This window comes from Entelurus aequoreus, linkage group LG05 (assembly GCF_033978785.1).
Source record: "Entelurus aequoreus isolate RoL-2023_Sb linkage group LG05, RoL_Eaeq_v1.1, whole genome shotgun sequence".
NCBI lineage: Eukaryota > Metazoa > Chordata > Actinopteri > Syngnathiformes > Syngnathidae > Entelurus > Entelurus aequoreus.
The window spans coordinates 2217359-2233957 of record NC_084735.1 but is presented as its reverse complement, the minus strand read 5'-3'; the positions used below and the strand labels follow the sequence as shown (position 1 = coordinate 2233957).

The 16599-nt window shown below is 38.3% G+C and overlaps 1 protein-coding gene across 1 annotated transcript in view; it reads right to left on the bottom strand.

Annotated features, from left to right (window-relative positions):
- Positions 1 to 3875: 3875 nt before the first annotated feature.
- LOC133650018 (SR-related and CTD-associated factor 4-like) overlaps positions 3876 to 16599 on the bottom strand; it is a 45036-nt gene continuing 32312 nt past the window's right edge. The window contains exons 11-19 of the mRNA XM_062046764.1: positions 16303 to 16373; positions 16053 to 16237; positions 15894 to 15994; positions 15706 to 15819; positions 12952 to 13108; positions 12766 to 12881; positions 12550 to 12703; positions 7845 to 7994; positions 3876 to 6076 (exon numbers count right to left, since the gene is read on the bottom strand). Of these exons, the coding sequence (XP_061902748.1) occupies positions 4707 to 6076; positions 7845 to 7994; positions 12550 to 12703; positions 12766 to 12881; positions 12952 to 13108; positions 15706 to 15819; positions 15894 to 15994; positions 16053 to 16237; positions 16303 to 16373 (2418 nt within the window). The 3' untranslated portion in view covers positions 3876 to 4706. The remainder of the gene's footprint in view (positions 6077 to 7844; positions 7995 to 12549; positions 12704 to 12765; positions 12882 to 12951; positions 13109 to 15705; positions 15820 to 15893; positions 15995 to 16052; positions 16238 to 16302; positions 16374 to 16599) is intronic.

Sequence of the window (16599 nt, the reverse complement as noted above, 5' to 3'; positions counted from 1 at the left end):
TAATAATCAATTATTATTTTTAATTTTATTTATAAATAAAGGTTTATAAAAAAATTAAAATAATAATAATAACAATAATGAATTATTTTTATTTATTTTTATTTTATTTATAAAGGTTTATAAAATAATAATAATAATACATTATTATTTTTATTTTTATTTTATTGTATTTATAAATAAAGGTTTATAAAAAAATCAAAAATCAAAATAATAATAATAATAATAAATTGTTATTGTTTTTTTTGTTTTGTTTTTTTTAGAAACCTTTATTTATAAATTTCGACATTTACAAACAGTTGATAAATAATAATGAAAGTAAGTACAAAAACAGTACAAAACAGCGCCAAAGGAGGAACGGTTTATTATATCACAGTCGGTCAATAATCCACACTGACCAATCCAAAAGGAGGGCTTTTTTGCCGATATCCGATATTCCGATATTGTCCAACTCTTAATTATCGATACCGATATCAACCGATACCGATATATACAGTCGTGGAATTAACACATTATTATGCCTAATTTGGACAACCAGGTATGGTGAAGATAAGGTTCTTTAAAAAAAAAAAAAAATTAATACAATAAAATAAGATGAATAAATTAAAAACATTTTCTTTAATAAAAAAGAAAGTAAAACAATATAAAAACAGTTACATAGAAACTAGTAATTAATGAAAATGAATGCAACTCCGCCAATTGGATTGCATTATTGTGGTATTGTTGTGTATTGTTTTGTTGATTGATTAATCAATTCATAAAAATAAAATAAAAAGAAAATGAGTAAAATGAAGTGTTAAAGGTTAGTACTATTAGTGGAGCAGCAGCACGCACAATCATGTGTGCTTACGGACTGTATCCCTTGCAGACTGTATTGATATATATTGATATATAATGTAGGAAGCAGAATATTAATAACAGAAAGAAACAACCCTTTTGTGTGAATGAGTGTAAATGGGGGAGGGAGGTTTTTTATTTAGGTTGGTGCACTAATTGTAAGTGTATCTTGTGTTTTTTTATGTGGATTTAATTAAAAAATAATTAAAAAAACAACAACAAAAAAACGATACGGATAATAAAAAAACGATACCGATAATTTCCGATATTACATTTTGAAACATTTATCGGCCGATAATATCGCACTTAATAATAATAATTACAAATTATAATTTAAAAAACTGTTTCTTATGTAAGCGTCCTATTCTATTGGTTTACCATCTGTGCAAATGAAGTGATATTAAAATGCGTTTATCGGCAGACGTTGAATATATTTAAAACTGCTGAGTCATGACGTGACGTCATTGCCTACATTGACTCAGCCCTGCTAAAAAGCAGCAAAATCAACAACAACATGCTACATGAAAGGAAAACTTTCCCCCCCTCAGCATGTTCTTTTAATCACCAAAATCGTTGTGCATTTTTAAAAGTCGCCCTCTTAGATTTATTCTGCAGCGTGACAGTTTAAAGCAAATAAGTACAATTCCCTGGGGGGCCACAATTAGGGAAAGGGTGACATCCTGCCACCTGTGGCTCCTGAAAACATGTTTATCCTCTTCTTCTCTGCAAAACTCATACACTTTTCCAAAGTGGGTTGTCCTTGCAGCCGTTCCCATGGTAACGGCTCCCTGCGCTGGTTTCCCTCGATGGGTGTTGCCGCTCGCAAATAGTCCACACCCTAACGTGTCAGGGCTGCATAGTGTGATACTTTAAAACCAGCCACCTACAGTTATGCCTAATGATATGCTATACTAACTATATAGTTAGCGTGCAGAAACATGATCGAAAGATCAAAATATAATATAATATAATAATATCATTAGGTGTCTGTGTATGCTAGTAATATATGTAGTAGTTAGCATTCAAATGTTCAATTCCTTCATGTGATCATTCTTTTATTGAGCATATTTCTACTATTTTGATCAAAATAAAATTATACAAAAATAAATGATTGACAATGCAAAGAGTGCATAACTCCACTTGCCAGTAGATACACACACACACACACACACACACACACACACACACACACACACACACACACACACACACACACACACACACACACACACACACACACACACACAGTTTAACGTGTTCCCTCGATTTTGTGAAAATGTAGGGGGAAAAAAAGAGCAAAACAAAAATTTAATGAGAAAAAATTAAATTTTTATTAAATAATATATTCAGTCCCCTATAACACCAAGTTTTGTCTTTAAATAAATCTGTTTTCAACATTTAAAAAAAAAATACAAACATCAAAATGGCCTTCGCATACTTGATTTCTCAGTTTGCGGCCCTTGGCGGGAAAAGTCTACAGACCCCTGATCTAAATGGAAGCTGTCGGAATAAAAAATAAAACATTTACAAAGTTTAGTTAGTTAATTGAGAATGAAAACACAAATTTATGAATCAATTTGAAAAATATAATAAACAGTGTTAAATGTTTAACTGAACCATTTTTGTACAGGCAGAGTTTTTGACACTTATTCAGTTGCAAAATCGTATTACTATTTTTATTATTATTCTATTCTTAAAGGGGAAAAAAGAGAAAAAATTGGAGAGAAAAAAAGAGCAAAAAAAATCGGAATGTAATGAGAAATAGCTGAAATGTTATATTAATATTAAAATACTTAGTCACATATAATACACAGCTGACACAAAGTTCAGCTTTTAAATATATATATATGTACATATATAGACAAATACAGTATATACACACATATATGTGTATGTCAAATTAGCCGCCGCATACTTTTGACTTTTCAGTATGTGGCCCTTGGTGGAAAAAGTTGGGAACTTTGGAAAAACTTTGTACTTTGAACATGAAAATCTAAATCTTAATGTAGTCAATCGTACTTTTTAATCTGCAAATCAACAAAGTGGACTGCAAAGTGACAAGGGGACATCGCATGCGCGCGTTTGACACATTTGTATGTATATATATATACACACACATTTATTTGTATGTATATATATATATACACATGGAGGACCCATATATATATATATATATATATATATAAACATACACATACATATGTATTGACGGATGCATATATCCACATTTATCCATAATTAAGAGTTACTTCTTTTATATGACTATAGTCATATTTTAAATAGCTAATGTTCCATCTTGTACTCTTTTCCTTTTTCTGATCGTCTCATGACAAAGTGCTTGCACTGTGGACGACCTTGAAGTAGGAGGCAGAGAAGAGGAGTCCTCTTGCTTCCCTTCTCGGGCCGACTTGAGATAACGGACACAATGGGCATCTGTGCGGGCGGGGGGAGAGATTGAGGAACAGAATGTTTTCGTGATGGTTTTCAGACCGATCTGGACCGGGCTAAGGAACGCTTGGGTGCTGGGTTGGTCTCAGGTTTGTCCTCTAAGCTTTGAGAATAAACCACAAAATACCAACTACTGCCTGTTGATTGAATATAAACATCAGTTTATTGCCATAAAAAGAATCTGGGAGAGACTAGCAATTTGAATTCCCCATTGGAGGAATGCTGGTCGACGCAACAGTATATACAGTATTTACATCAATATGGCGTATCTATATATATATATATACACACACACACACACACACACACACACACACATATACATACATATATATCTTTTTCATCTGGCAGAACAAATGCACTTTGGGTTATCCTAGCTGTATAGGCGAGAAAGAAAAAAAAGGCAAATAAGACACATTTTGGTACAAAAATAGTTTATTAAAAACCTTTTTGTGGCTGAAATGTTGAACATTTTACATCCATGTCTTTTGTACGGTCAATGTTCACACAGTTAGGCGTTAAGCTGAAAGCAAAAGGCCGTAGCGATTCCTTCACATTTGCTATCCGGACCAAAACGACAGGGAGAGAACAGCATCGTCACTCCCTCCCTCCCTCCCTCCCTCCCCGGTGCCGACAGTGAACAGCTTATTTACAGGGGCCGATCCAAGCAGTGCTCTTCATTTGTGATTACGATGATTCGAGGCGTTCACTAAAAATCACGGACACAATTTCAGCGGCGGGACAAAGTCTGTTAAGTGAGGAAAAACACACAGTGGCACTAAAAAACACAACAAAACAGCCCTGGTGAATTGATGGTGTGTTTGCTTCTTACTGCTCTGGAGACGCGGATCTTTACGTTAGGTCACGATATTTGATTATTTTTAGCTTTGCCTGCTCCCAAATTGTGTTTTTTATGTATTCTAGTTAGTGTATTTGTATATTAGTTGCGCATGAACGCACAGCAGATGGACATGCTACATGAATGTTTGCCTCATTCCTGTGAGAATCCTGCGTGAGCGAGGCATTAAGGAGTGGGGGGGTTGGTTAATTTATCCGGGACGAGCGTCTGTAAAGAGATAACACTGCGTCGTCTTTCTTTGTCCGACTTGTCAGGTCTTCACATGGAGGAAACGCCATTCCGTGCGCGGTGAGGAATGAAGCAAAAACTGATCTATTTTTGCAGCTGATCTTTGAAAATTGGAGTGATGGCAAACGAAGCGAACGCAAGACCGGAACACACGGCTGTTGTCATGGAGTAAAAAGAACAAAAGCTTGTAAAAGTCATTTAAAAGATGGACTCTACTTTGATGGAGACAGAAGTCAAATGGACATGCAAGAAGTCAGTTCTCGGGTGGTGACTTCCCTGTGATCGCTTGTGGACCAGGCCATGGAGTCATGTGACACAGGAAGTATTCCACAGGAGTCTATGAGGCCGCCTCCGGTTTGGCCTCCACGGACTCGGTCTGAGCCTCGGAAGACGGCGGTTCAGCGGCGTCCGGTTGCGGGGGCGGAGCTGAGGGTGCAGATTCAGTAGTTTTTTGAGGGGCTTCCAAAACAGGTCCTTTACAAGTTTCAGTGGAAGCCGCCGGCTGCGGAGCCGCCGACTGCGGAGCCGCCGACTGCGAAACTGCCGGCTGTGGAGCCGATGGCTGCGGAGCCGCTGGCTGTGGAGCCGATGGCTGCGGAGCCGCCGGCTGTGGAGCAGATGGCTGCGGAGCCGCCGGCTGTGGAGCCGCCGGCTGTGGAGCCGCCGGCTGTGGAGCCGATGGCTGCGGAGCCGCCGGCTGTGGAGCCGATGGCTGCGGAGCCGCCGGCTGTGGAGCCGATGGCTGCGGAGCCGATGGCTGCAGAGCCGCCGGCTGCGAAGCCGATGGCTGCAGAGCCGCCGGCTGCGAAGCCGATGGCTGCAGAGCCTTAGGGCTGCGAAACTTGTCCATGTTCTCCAGCTCGGCCAGCCGGTCGTCCCGGTCCCACCGCGTGGTCCTCTCGCGGCGTCTGGGCCGCCCCCCTTCTTTGCCGTCGGCTCCTCTTCCGCTCTCCCGACTTGCTCCGTCCGCCCTTCCTCTGTCGCCGCCTTCGGCCCTTCCTCTGTCGCCGCCTTCGGCCCTTCCTCTGTCGCCGCCTTCGCCCCTCCCGTTCTCCCGCTCCCCGTCGCCGCCCCTCCCTCGCTCCCAGTCTCGATCCAGGCTGCTTCGCCGGTCCCTCCAGTCTCGTCGGTCTCTGTCCCTCTCCCAGCCGCCGCCGCGCTGATCGCCGTCTTCCTGCCAGCCGCCGAGTCTGTCCCTCGCGTCCATTCTGTCGCCGCCCCTCGCTCTGTCGCCAAACGGACGCCTGGCGCCGCCGAACCCTCGATCTCTCTCCCGGTCCCGCTCCCGATCAGGCTCCTGGTCCCTGAATCCCGTCCACTCACCCCTGAGAGGGCGGCTGCTCCTTTCCTCGGGCCCATCGCCCGAACGGGGGACCCCCGGTCTGACAAAGGGAGGAGGGGGCCCGTGAGGGGGCGGCCCATGTGGAGGGAAGGGAGGTCTGATGCTGTGCGAAGGGGGCATCCCAAAGCCCCCTTTGGGCGGTGGGGCGTCGTGGCGCATCATCGGCGCGTGAGGCCCCCTGTGCATAATCTGCTGTGGGACGGGGGGCATGGCGGGGGAGTGGGGCCCCCGGGGTGGAGGGAAACGCTGACCGTGCAGCAGCGGAGGACCCGGGGGCCGCTGCATTGGGATTAAACTGGGCCGTGCCCCCAGCAGACCCCCGGTAGGAGGCTGGATGCTTCCTGGAGGGGCGCCGACCTGGTTACCTGCAGCCAAAGACAAATAGCGTTAGGGAAGTTGATGTCACTTATTGGGGGTGCACAAAAAAATTTATCAATTCACATCCGAATCGCGGTTCTTAAGTCTAAATCAATGCATCATTTTCAAAAATCTAAATGTTTTTTTAGGCAATCTCCATTTAACCTGTTTTGAAACAGTTTCATTATAATTATTATACCGAATAATATGCAATCAGTTTGAATCAAGAATCGGGTTGAAACGAGAATCGGTTCTGAATTGAATCGATTCACCCCAGGAATCGGATCGAATTGATAGGTGCAGCCGTGTCAAAAACTGTGTTTTAATTATTTTTTTTAATTAAAAAAATAAAAATAAAAATTTTAAATTTAATTTTTCTATTTTTCAATCGTGAAAAATCATGATTCTTATTTCTAACGACTCTTAATCAATTTTTTAAAAATTATTACATTTTTTTGTTTTTAAATATGTCCTGTCCAGCCACTCAGACAAACCATATTGTTGATGTAGAGAAGCGGTGTCAAACTGGTTTCGGAGGAAAGGCTATTCCTGGTAAAATCATGGCATTCAAACTTTTAAATTAAGACAACTACAGACTGGTTTGTCTTAAAGTTGCCAAAAATAGAACAAGCGCATTCTGAACATGTACAAACCACAAATAATCCTCTTGGCAAAACAGTCCAAGTTAGTTGGACATTCTGAGGAAAAATGGGTGCAGTTTCACAAACACCATGAAGAACACAACGACTTGGTCTCAGCGTATTTACAAAGACGTTAGACTTGAAGCACTTCCTGTTTAGCATTCTCATGTTGGCAGCTCAACCATTAAAGACGTTCGGAAAAGCAACCGACTGTTTCCTCAAACCGCCACATTGGTGACGTCCGCAACTGCCACAACACATTCATTCAAATATTACACCTATAATATAAACAAAATAAATATCAAAATGACACCGTAGCCGAAATCAAGGTAACGTAACTACAAACGTAACCAATGTGAACAAGCGTAAAACAAAATAGCACAAATGTAGAAACACAATGTTACAATGGAGTTCAGGGTGCGCATCGCACTGCATGGAACTCTAACTACAAACACTTAAGTCTTCGCATCTTACCGTTTCGTTATTTTATCCGTTGAGGGGTTTTTTTTACAATGAAAGAAGGTATTGTGCGTCACTACTGCTGCCGTCTGATTGTTTGCACCTTCGCTGTAGTGGTAGCCAATCCAGACGGCGCTTTAAGTCAGCTGACACTTCATCTTAGACAGTGTCATGTGTGACGTGGGCTGCACTTGGATTGCTATTGCGACATCCAGTGGACACATTTAGAACAGCAGTTTCTTTCATAAAAAAAATAAAAAAAGCATCTTATTTTTATTATTAGCAAAATGATCTTGCGGGTTTACGGCCGGATTAAACCTGTACGTTCGACACCCGACGTAGATGATCTATATCTGCTGTACAGATTGACTGGAAGTGTTGGATACTTCTCTTGTTGCCTTATTTGTATTTGACTTTAATAAATGTTTGGGTGTACATTTTTTTTTAACAAAACCAGTTTTCTTTGAAGTAATATAGAAATTGATCAGAGGTGTTTATGTATTTTATGGAGGAATGTAGTTCATCATAGAACTGGCATCCAATGTTATTAAAAAAAGTATTGATTTGGAGTAATCGATTCTGAATCAAATCATTACCCCCAAGAATGGAATTGAATCATGTTCACAGCCCTACCACTCATCATCATCATCATAAAAACATGAAAAGAGGAACTAACACATGGCTCCCATCTGGTTATTGAAGAAGTTGGGAGCGTCCGAGACCTCCTCGTGTTTCCTGGTGACCAGACCTGCAGGGCCCAGAGCCATGTCTTCACCTTTGGCAGGAGGCGGCGGTCCGAGAGGCATGGTCCTGGGTGGGGGGAAACCTGGGAGAGGCGGATGTTTGAATGCATTTTAGCATGTTGACTTTTCTGGCACTTTTTGCGACTGTTTACCCGAGAGCAGCGATTCTAAACCTTTTGGACCAATACTCTACCTTTATTATCAACAATACAGTTGTTCAAATGCAACAATACATATACCTGTACGTAATGATAACTTGAGGTACGAAAGAATGCAGAAAAATGGAGGGGAAAGAAAGAGAAGCAACCTACATTACCCTTGTAGATTGTTATAGTAACAATAGGTTAAGCTTCGTCAGTGAGCTCTTTGTTCAGTGGATCAGATGTTTGATGAAGCTTTGTGTCTATCTACCACCACTACTGTTTTCTGTTTATTTGTTACTGACTGTGGCAGGACACCTCTGCCTCTGTTTCACTTTATGTTGCTGGTAAATAATATGCTTATAGTTAGGGATGTCCGATAATGGCTTTTTGCCGATATCCGATATTCCGATATTGTCCAACTCTTTAATTACCAATACCGATATCAACCGATATATGCAGTCGTGGAATTAACACATTATTATGCCTAATTTGGACAACCAGGTATGGTGAAGATAAGGTACTTTAAAAAAATAAATAAAAAAATAAGATAACTAAATTAAAAACATTTTCTTGAATAAAAAAGAGAGTAAAACAATATAAAAACAGTTACATAGAAACTAGTAATTAATGAAAATGAGTAAAATTAACTGTTAAAGGTTAGTACTATTAGTGGAGCAGCAGCACGCACAATCATGTGTGCTTACGGACTGTATCCCTTGCAGACTGTATTGATATATAATGTAGGAACCAGAATATTGATAACAAAAAGAAATGGGGGGAGGGAGGTTTTTTGGGTTGGTGCACTAATTGTAAGTGTATCTTGTGTTTTTTATGTTGATTTAATAATTTAAAAAAAAAAAACCCCGATACAGATAATAAAAAAACCGATACCGATAATTTCCGATATTACATTTTAACGCATTTATCGGCCGATAATATCGGCAGGCCGATATTATCGGACATCCCTAGTTGTAGTAGTAGGCTAAAGTTAAATTATTTAGTATGCACTAATTAAAGGGGCAGAGCTTTAAGAGACATTTTAGCTTTTATATTTTATAAGATATATTTTTTGTAAGAACCACAATGAATAAATATATTTCAGTGAATAACTTATTGTTCAAATCTGTATATAAATATGTACATAAAGTGTTGTAATTATATTGTAAAATGGATGGACGTTTAAAACAAAACTGCTATTATTCATTAGTAAGTATACATTTTTTGAGCCTTTTTAGAGAAAATCACATCATTGTAGTAAATTATGCAAATTACTCGATGATGTCATGGTGACCACGCCCCCACCGCCACAGGTATCTTGGCAGTTTATGGGAAACACTGAAATTAGTCATCTTACTCTTGATTTTAACAGTATTCAATAACTATATCTAACCGACTTAAAGTTTAAGAGGATAAACTGAAAAAATAAAAACTTAAAACCAAAAAAAAAGTATAAATACTAAACATCAACATCATAAGGGACCCATCTCACCCCTAAACTTTTTGAACTGCTGCCCTCGGGCAGGAGGTACAGGACAATAAAATGCCGGACAAACAGATTTGAGAACACTTTTTACCTGAGAGCAATAGTGTTGCTGAACACAAGACAAAAATGCTATTTTTATCTAATTATCTATGTTCTTATGTTTTTATGTGTTATTATGGATTTGCACTAAATTAGTTTTTGCTTACAATTTCGTTGTACAATGACAAAGATATATTCTATTCGTCTATTCTAAATATACAGCAAAAGAAGGGACTCATAAAAACTGATGGAAAATATATGTACATACAATTAGGCAGTGCTAAAATGAATACATTCTAACCAAACAATAAAAAATGTATGTTCCTTAAAAAAAACTGTCAAATTGAGTAAAAATGCAAATACAAATACAGCTTCCCCACTTTCATAATTTTTGCGCTTAAAAAAAAACTGACTTCATCCCCAGATTTCTTCTGTTTGTTTAAATCAGGGGTGTCCAAAGTGCGGCCCGCAGCTAATAGTTTACCGGCCCGCCACACGTTCTGGAAATGCTATTGCAAAAATAAAAAAAAAACAATAAAAAAAGTGGAATGAGGTGAAATCTGACTAGAAAAAGTTGCAATGTTGACACAAAGCTGCCATGCAGGCTGGTTTTTTTCATTATTTTTCTTTTTTTTTGCCATTTCTCAAAAAAAATAAAAATAAAAATAACTCAATGTTATAATGAATTATTGACCTATATTCAAGGCTCCAATTATTTCAAATATTTAACTTTAAAATGTTTTATGTGGAAAATATTGTGTGGTTGCCGTACAAAAACATCAATGATTTCTTTGACAAAAGAGCATAAAACAAACAAAATAATAGTTCAAACGTAAAATGGACAGATATATCTGAAGTTGATCTCGTAACTTAAGTGTTGAAAGTAAAAAAAAAAACAATAAAAATGTATCACTTTATGAATGGGGCACCTTTTGGGTGCCAAATATATTTAATGAGACTTTATTTGTCTTTTGGCTGTGATTACTCAAAAATAATAATGAATGGTGTCCTGCATTATTGATCTTTTTAAGGCTCTAATTACTTCACATCAAACATTGCTTTTTGAATGTTTTGGGCAGTGGGGGAAATACTGCATTTTTCTCTTTTATTATAAAAAACAAAGTTGTCTTTGACAGAAAAGGCATAAAACCTTTTTGTTTTTTTAACTTGATTTCAACCTGAAGTTGATATACTGTAGAGATTTACTGTAAGCGTTAAAAATATATATATATATAATAATTCGACTTGTTTTTTTTACATTTTAATGACTTAGATTAGGGGTCACCAACCTTTTTGAAAGCAAGAGCTACTTCTTGGGTAGTGATTAATGCGAAGGGCTACCAGTTTGATACACACTTCAATAAATTGCCAGAAATAGCCAATTTGCTCAATTTACCTTTAACTCTATGTTATTATTAATAATTAATGATATTTACACTTAATTGAACGGTTTAAAAGAGGAGAAAACACGAAAAAAAAATGACAATTAAATTTTGAAACATAGTTTATCTTCAATTTCGACTCTTTAAAATTCAAAATTCAACCGAAAAAAAGAAGAAAAAAACTAGCTAATTCGAATCTTTTTGAAAAAATTAAAACAATTTATGGAACATCATTAGTAATTTTTCCTGATTAAGATTCATTTTAGAATTTTGATGACACTTGTGATTTAGGGCTATATAAATAAACATTGATTGATTGATTGATTGATTGACATGTTTTAAATAGGTTAAAATCCAATATACACTTTGTTAGAATATATAACAAATTGGACCAAGCTAGACAAATCATTATTTATTCTAGATTTTCCAGAATTAAAAAAAAAAAAAGAAATTCAAAAGACTTTGAAATAAGATTTCAATTTGATTCTACAGATTTTCTAGATTTGCCAGAATAATTTTTTTGAATTTTAATCATAATAAGTTTGAAGAAATATTTCACAAATATTCTTCGTCGAAAAAACAGAAGCTAAAATGAAGAATTAAATTAAAATGTATTTATTATTCTTTACAATAAAAAAAAATAATTTACTTGAACATTGATTTACATTGTCAGGAAAGAAGAGGAAGGAATTTAAAAGGTAAAAAGATATACCGGTATGTGTTTAAAAATCCTAAAATCATTTTTAAGGTTGTATTTTTTCTCTAAAATTGTCTTTCTGAAAGTTATAAGAAGCAAAGTAAAAAAATTAATGAATTTATTTAAACAAGTGAAGACCAAGTCTTTAAAATATTTTTCTTGGATTTTCAAATTCTATTTGAGTTTTGTCTCTCTTAGAATTAAAAATGTCGGGCAAAGCGAGACCAGCTTGCTAGTAAATAAATAAAATTTAAAAAATAGAGGCTGCTATTTGAGCTATTTTTAGAACAGGCTAGCGGGCTACTCATCTGGTCCTTACGGGCTACCTGGTGCCCGCGGGCACCGCGTTGGTGACCCCTGACTTAGACCTTTTATGGTCCCCGTTAGCCCTAAAGGTAAAAAAAAACAAAATCCATATATTTTGTTATGGTTTGAAAATGAAAAATATCAAAATGGCCCCCGCTTGCTTTAATTTTTCCGTGTGCGGCGCGGCCCTCAGTGGAAAAAGTTTGGACACCCCTGGTTTAAATGGTTATGACTGCCACAAGTGGTAATAAAGTGTATTACAACTGAGTCCTGCTGCAGACCCCCACAGACCACATCTAAGAAACAAATATTTTTTTGACATCCCTCTAGGGCAGGGGTCGGCAACCTTTACCACTCAAAGAGCCATTATGGCAAGTTTCACAAATTAAAGAAAATAATGGGAGCCACAAAAAATGTTTAAAATTTTAAATGAAAAACACCGCATACAAAGCTTAAATTGCTTTGTGCTAGTTAACCTCGTGCCTGTGCTTTGGGACTGTCGGGAAAAGCTGGAATTTTGTGCAATATGCGAGATAGCACGATTGCCCTGAATGATCTAGAACCTCGGTCCAGGTGAGTGTGTGTTACCTGGAGGCATCTGCATGGGGTTGAAGCCAGGGCGGATGAACGGCGGCGGGGGCATGCCCGGGGGGAAGGAGGGAGGTGGCATCCCCATGGGGGCGGGGAAGCCAGGGGGCGGCACAGGTCCCATGCCCATCATTGGCTGCTGCATTGGAGGAAGCTGGGGAAAAAGGCACGTGGTTAAAGAAGGCGTGGAGGCGGTGGCAAGTGAAGGTGGTCTACCTGTGCAGGAGTAGCTGCGGCTAACAGGTGCGCCTCCTCGTGCTGCTGTGACTCCGCCCCGCCGTTGTGGTTGAGCTCCTCGGGGTTCATGAGGGCCTTCCTTGCTGTGCTCCACTCTGGAAGGAGGAAAGACCGGTAAGAAGACCAACGTTCCATGAGAAGAGGAGAGCTGCCACCGGGTGCTACCTGGTGATAAAGTGTCTCCATCCAGGACGCCTCCTTCCTTCAGCTCCTCCAGTTGGTCCTCCCTCACCTTGGACCAGGGCACGTAGGTGACCCCCAGCTCCACGTTCCAGTACTCTTTCAAGTCTGCCTTGATGCCCTTGTTCAGAGCCCACGCAATCTGGTGGCAGACAACAAATTCATTCCTCATGTCTTCATACATGCTCACTCTAGATTAGGACTGCAGCTGGCAGTATTTCAATCATTACTTTGTTCGACTAATCTATCCATTAGTTTGTTTGATTCATCTATCCATTAGTTTGTTCGACTAATCTATCCATTAGTTTGTTCGACTAATCTATCCATTAGTTTGTTCGACTAATCTATCCATTAGTTTGTTTCATTCATCTATCCATTAGTTTGTTCGACTAATCTATCCATTAGTTTGTTCGACTAATCTATCCATTAGTTTGTTCGACTAATCTATCCATTAGTTTGTTTGATTCATCTATCCATTAGTTTGTTCGACTAATCTATCCATTAGTTTGTTCGACTAATCTATCCATTAGTTTGTTCGACTTATCTATCCATTCGTTTGTTCGATTAATCTATCTATTAGTTTGTTTGATTCATCTATCCATTAGTTTGTTCGACTAATCTATCCATTCGTTTGTTCGATTAATCTATCCATTAGTTTGTTTGATTAATCTATCTATTGGTTTGTTCGACTAATCCATCCATTCGTTTGTTCGATTAATCTATCCATTAGTTTGTTTGATTAATCTATCTATTAGTTTGTTCGACTAATCCATCCATTCGTTTGTTCGATTAATCTATCCATTAGTTTGTTCGATTAATCTATCTATTAGTTTGTTCGACTAATCTATACATTCGTTGGCTCGATTAATCTATCCATTAGTTTGTTCGATTAATCTATCCATTAGTTTGTTTGATTAATCTATCAGTTTGTTCGACTAATCTATCCATTCGTTGGCTCGATTAATCTATCCATTAGTTTGCTCTATTAATCTATCCATTAGTTTGCTCTATTAATCTATCCATTAGTTTGCTCAATTATTCTATCCATTAGTTTGCTCGATTAATCTATGCATTCGTTTGCTCGATTAATCTATCCATCAGTTTATTCGATTAATCTATCCATCAGTTTGTTCGATTAATCTATCCATATGTTTGCTCGATTAATCTATCCATTCGTTTGCTTGATTAATCTATCCATTCGTTTGCTTGATTAATCTATCCATTCGTTTGCTTGATTAATCTATCCATTCGTTTGCTCGATTAATCTATCCTTTCGTTTGCTCGATTAATCTATCCATTCGTTTGCTCGATTAATCTATCCATTCATTTGCTCGATTAATCTATCCATTCGTTTGCTCGATTAATCTATCCATTAGTTTGCTCGATTAATCTATCCATTAGTTTGCTCGATTAATCTATCCATGTGTTTGCTCGATTAATCTATCCATGTGTTTGCTCGATTAATCTACCCATTTGTTTCCTCAATTAATCTATCCATTAGTTTGTTCGATTAATCTATCCATTTGTTTGCTCGATTAATCTATCCATTAGTTTGTTAGATTAATCTATCCATTCGTTTGCTCGATTAATCTATCCATTCGTTTGCTCGATTAATCTACCCATTCGTTTGTTCGATTAATCTATCCATTAGTTTGTTCGATTAATCTATCCATTAGTTTGTTTGATTTATCAATCCATTTGTTTGCTCGATTAATATATCCATTAGTTTGTTCGATTAATCTATCTATTAGTTTGTACGATTAACCTATCCATCAGTTTGATTAATCGGATAAAACACACTTTATGGCCTCAATACCTCTTTTAAAGTAAAATACTTAAAAGAACAAATATTTTTCTACCGGCTATAACCTTCATTAACTTCTATCTTCTTCTGGATTGTATTAACTATTTTAATCTTTTTTTTTTTAACCTTCTTTTAGCTTCTATTTACCTGTTACCTTACCTAATTTGGCTTCTATTTACGTTTTGTTTACCTTCTCTTTACCTAATTTTACCTTTTATTTATATTTTTTACCTTTAATTTATATTTACCTTCTTTTTACTTACTTTTTTTTTTACCTACTATTTTAATTTTTTACCTTCTTTTGCCTTTTATTTATCTTCTCTTGGCCTCAGTGTATCTTTGTTTTACCTTCTAATTGCCTTTAACTTTTATTTACATTTTGCCTTATAGTTATCTTATTGTACCTTCTTTTAACCCCTTAACTTCTTTAACCATCAATTTAACTTCTTTGACCTTTTATTTACCATTTTGTCTTTTTTTTTTTAAACCTTTTATTTCTTATTTTGACTTCCTTTTACCTTTGTTTACCCTTTTTACCTTCTATGGACCTTTTTTTTAATACAGTTTTGCCTTTTATTTACCGCTTTAACATTTTATTCCAAACGTTTTACCTTTTAAAAACCTTATTTTACCATCTTTTTTTACTTTTGTTAACCTTCTATTTTTTTTTTAACCTTCTTTTGCCTTCCATTGACTTTCTTTTGAACTTTTATTCAACTTCTTTTATGCAGTCCGGATTTTATAATGTTTTTGTTATTTAGTTCATTTTTTAGTTACACTCCAACGATTAATCAGAATGCAATTTGAAGTTTTGTTGTAGTCCATTCAATAGTTGCAGCCCTGCGCTAGATGACCACAACATATTCGATATTCCACCGTAGTGCAGTGGCTACACCTAGTGGGCATGATAGGACATTACACTTTGATTCTTTCACCTTGATGGCTTTTTGGTTGACTTTGTAGGGCCCTCGACTGAGCTTCTGCAGAGCCCTGAAGGCGTCATGCCGGTGTATCATGACGATGTAGGCGCAGCCGCGTGGAGGGATCATCTAAACAAGGACAGAAAGACATTGACATTTCCCACCTCTTCGTTTTTCACATCACATTTGCCATTATTTCTCACATTGATGGAGTCAATGGGTCCAAACTCCTCCAGCAGACACGCCACGTCCTGCTGCTGAGTCCTCTTGTCCAGCTGGCCCACCCACAGAGTCGTACTGCAGACTGAAGCGCACACACATTGGAGATGACCTCACACACACGTCAAGCGTTCAGGACTCACTGCTCAGCGTCTCGTTCTTGGACGGCGGCAGACCCTTTTGGCGACGCTCGCGCTCGCGCTCCCTCTCCTTGCGCTCCTGCGAGCGGGATCGCGGGGACTGCTGGCGGCGGTCCCTGGAGCGCGAGCGCCTGTGTCTGGATCGGCGTGTGCGGGAGTTGGAGCGCGACCTCCTCCGCTTGGGGGACCTTGCGTGTATACAAAGAGATGCTGAAAGGCTCCAAGTGTTGAGCGATGAACTCAAACCGCTTACCTGGAGCCTGAACGTGACCTTTGACCATGTCTGCCATCCCTCATAGAGGATCCTGCGTCGACTGACGAGTCCTAAAATGCCATCCAGAGGTTACAAATAAGGATGGACAATCATTTTCTCCCCAAGCTCATAACTTCCTGCTTCTCAAGACTAGTAAAGGGAACCTATTACAATATATTATGTTCAATGCTGATTCAGGTGTAGTCTTTAGCAGCAAGTGTCTTGGTAATCTTTCAAAACACCGTTGTGGCGATGCTGGCATTTAAGGTGGCTGATAAGGTTCGACGTGTTGAAGCA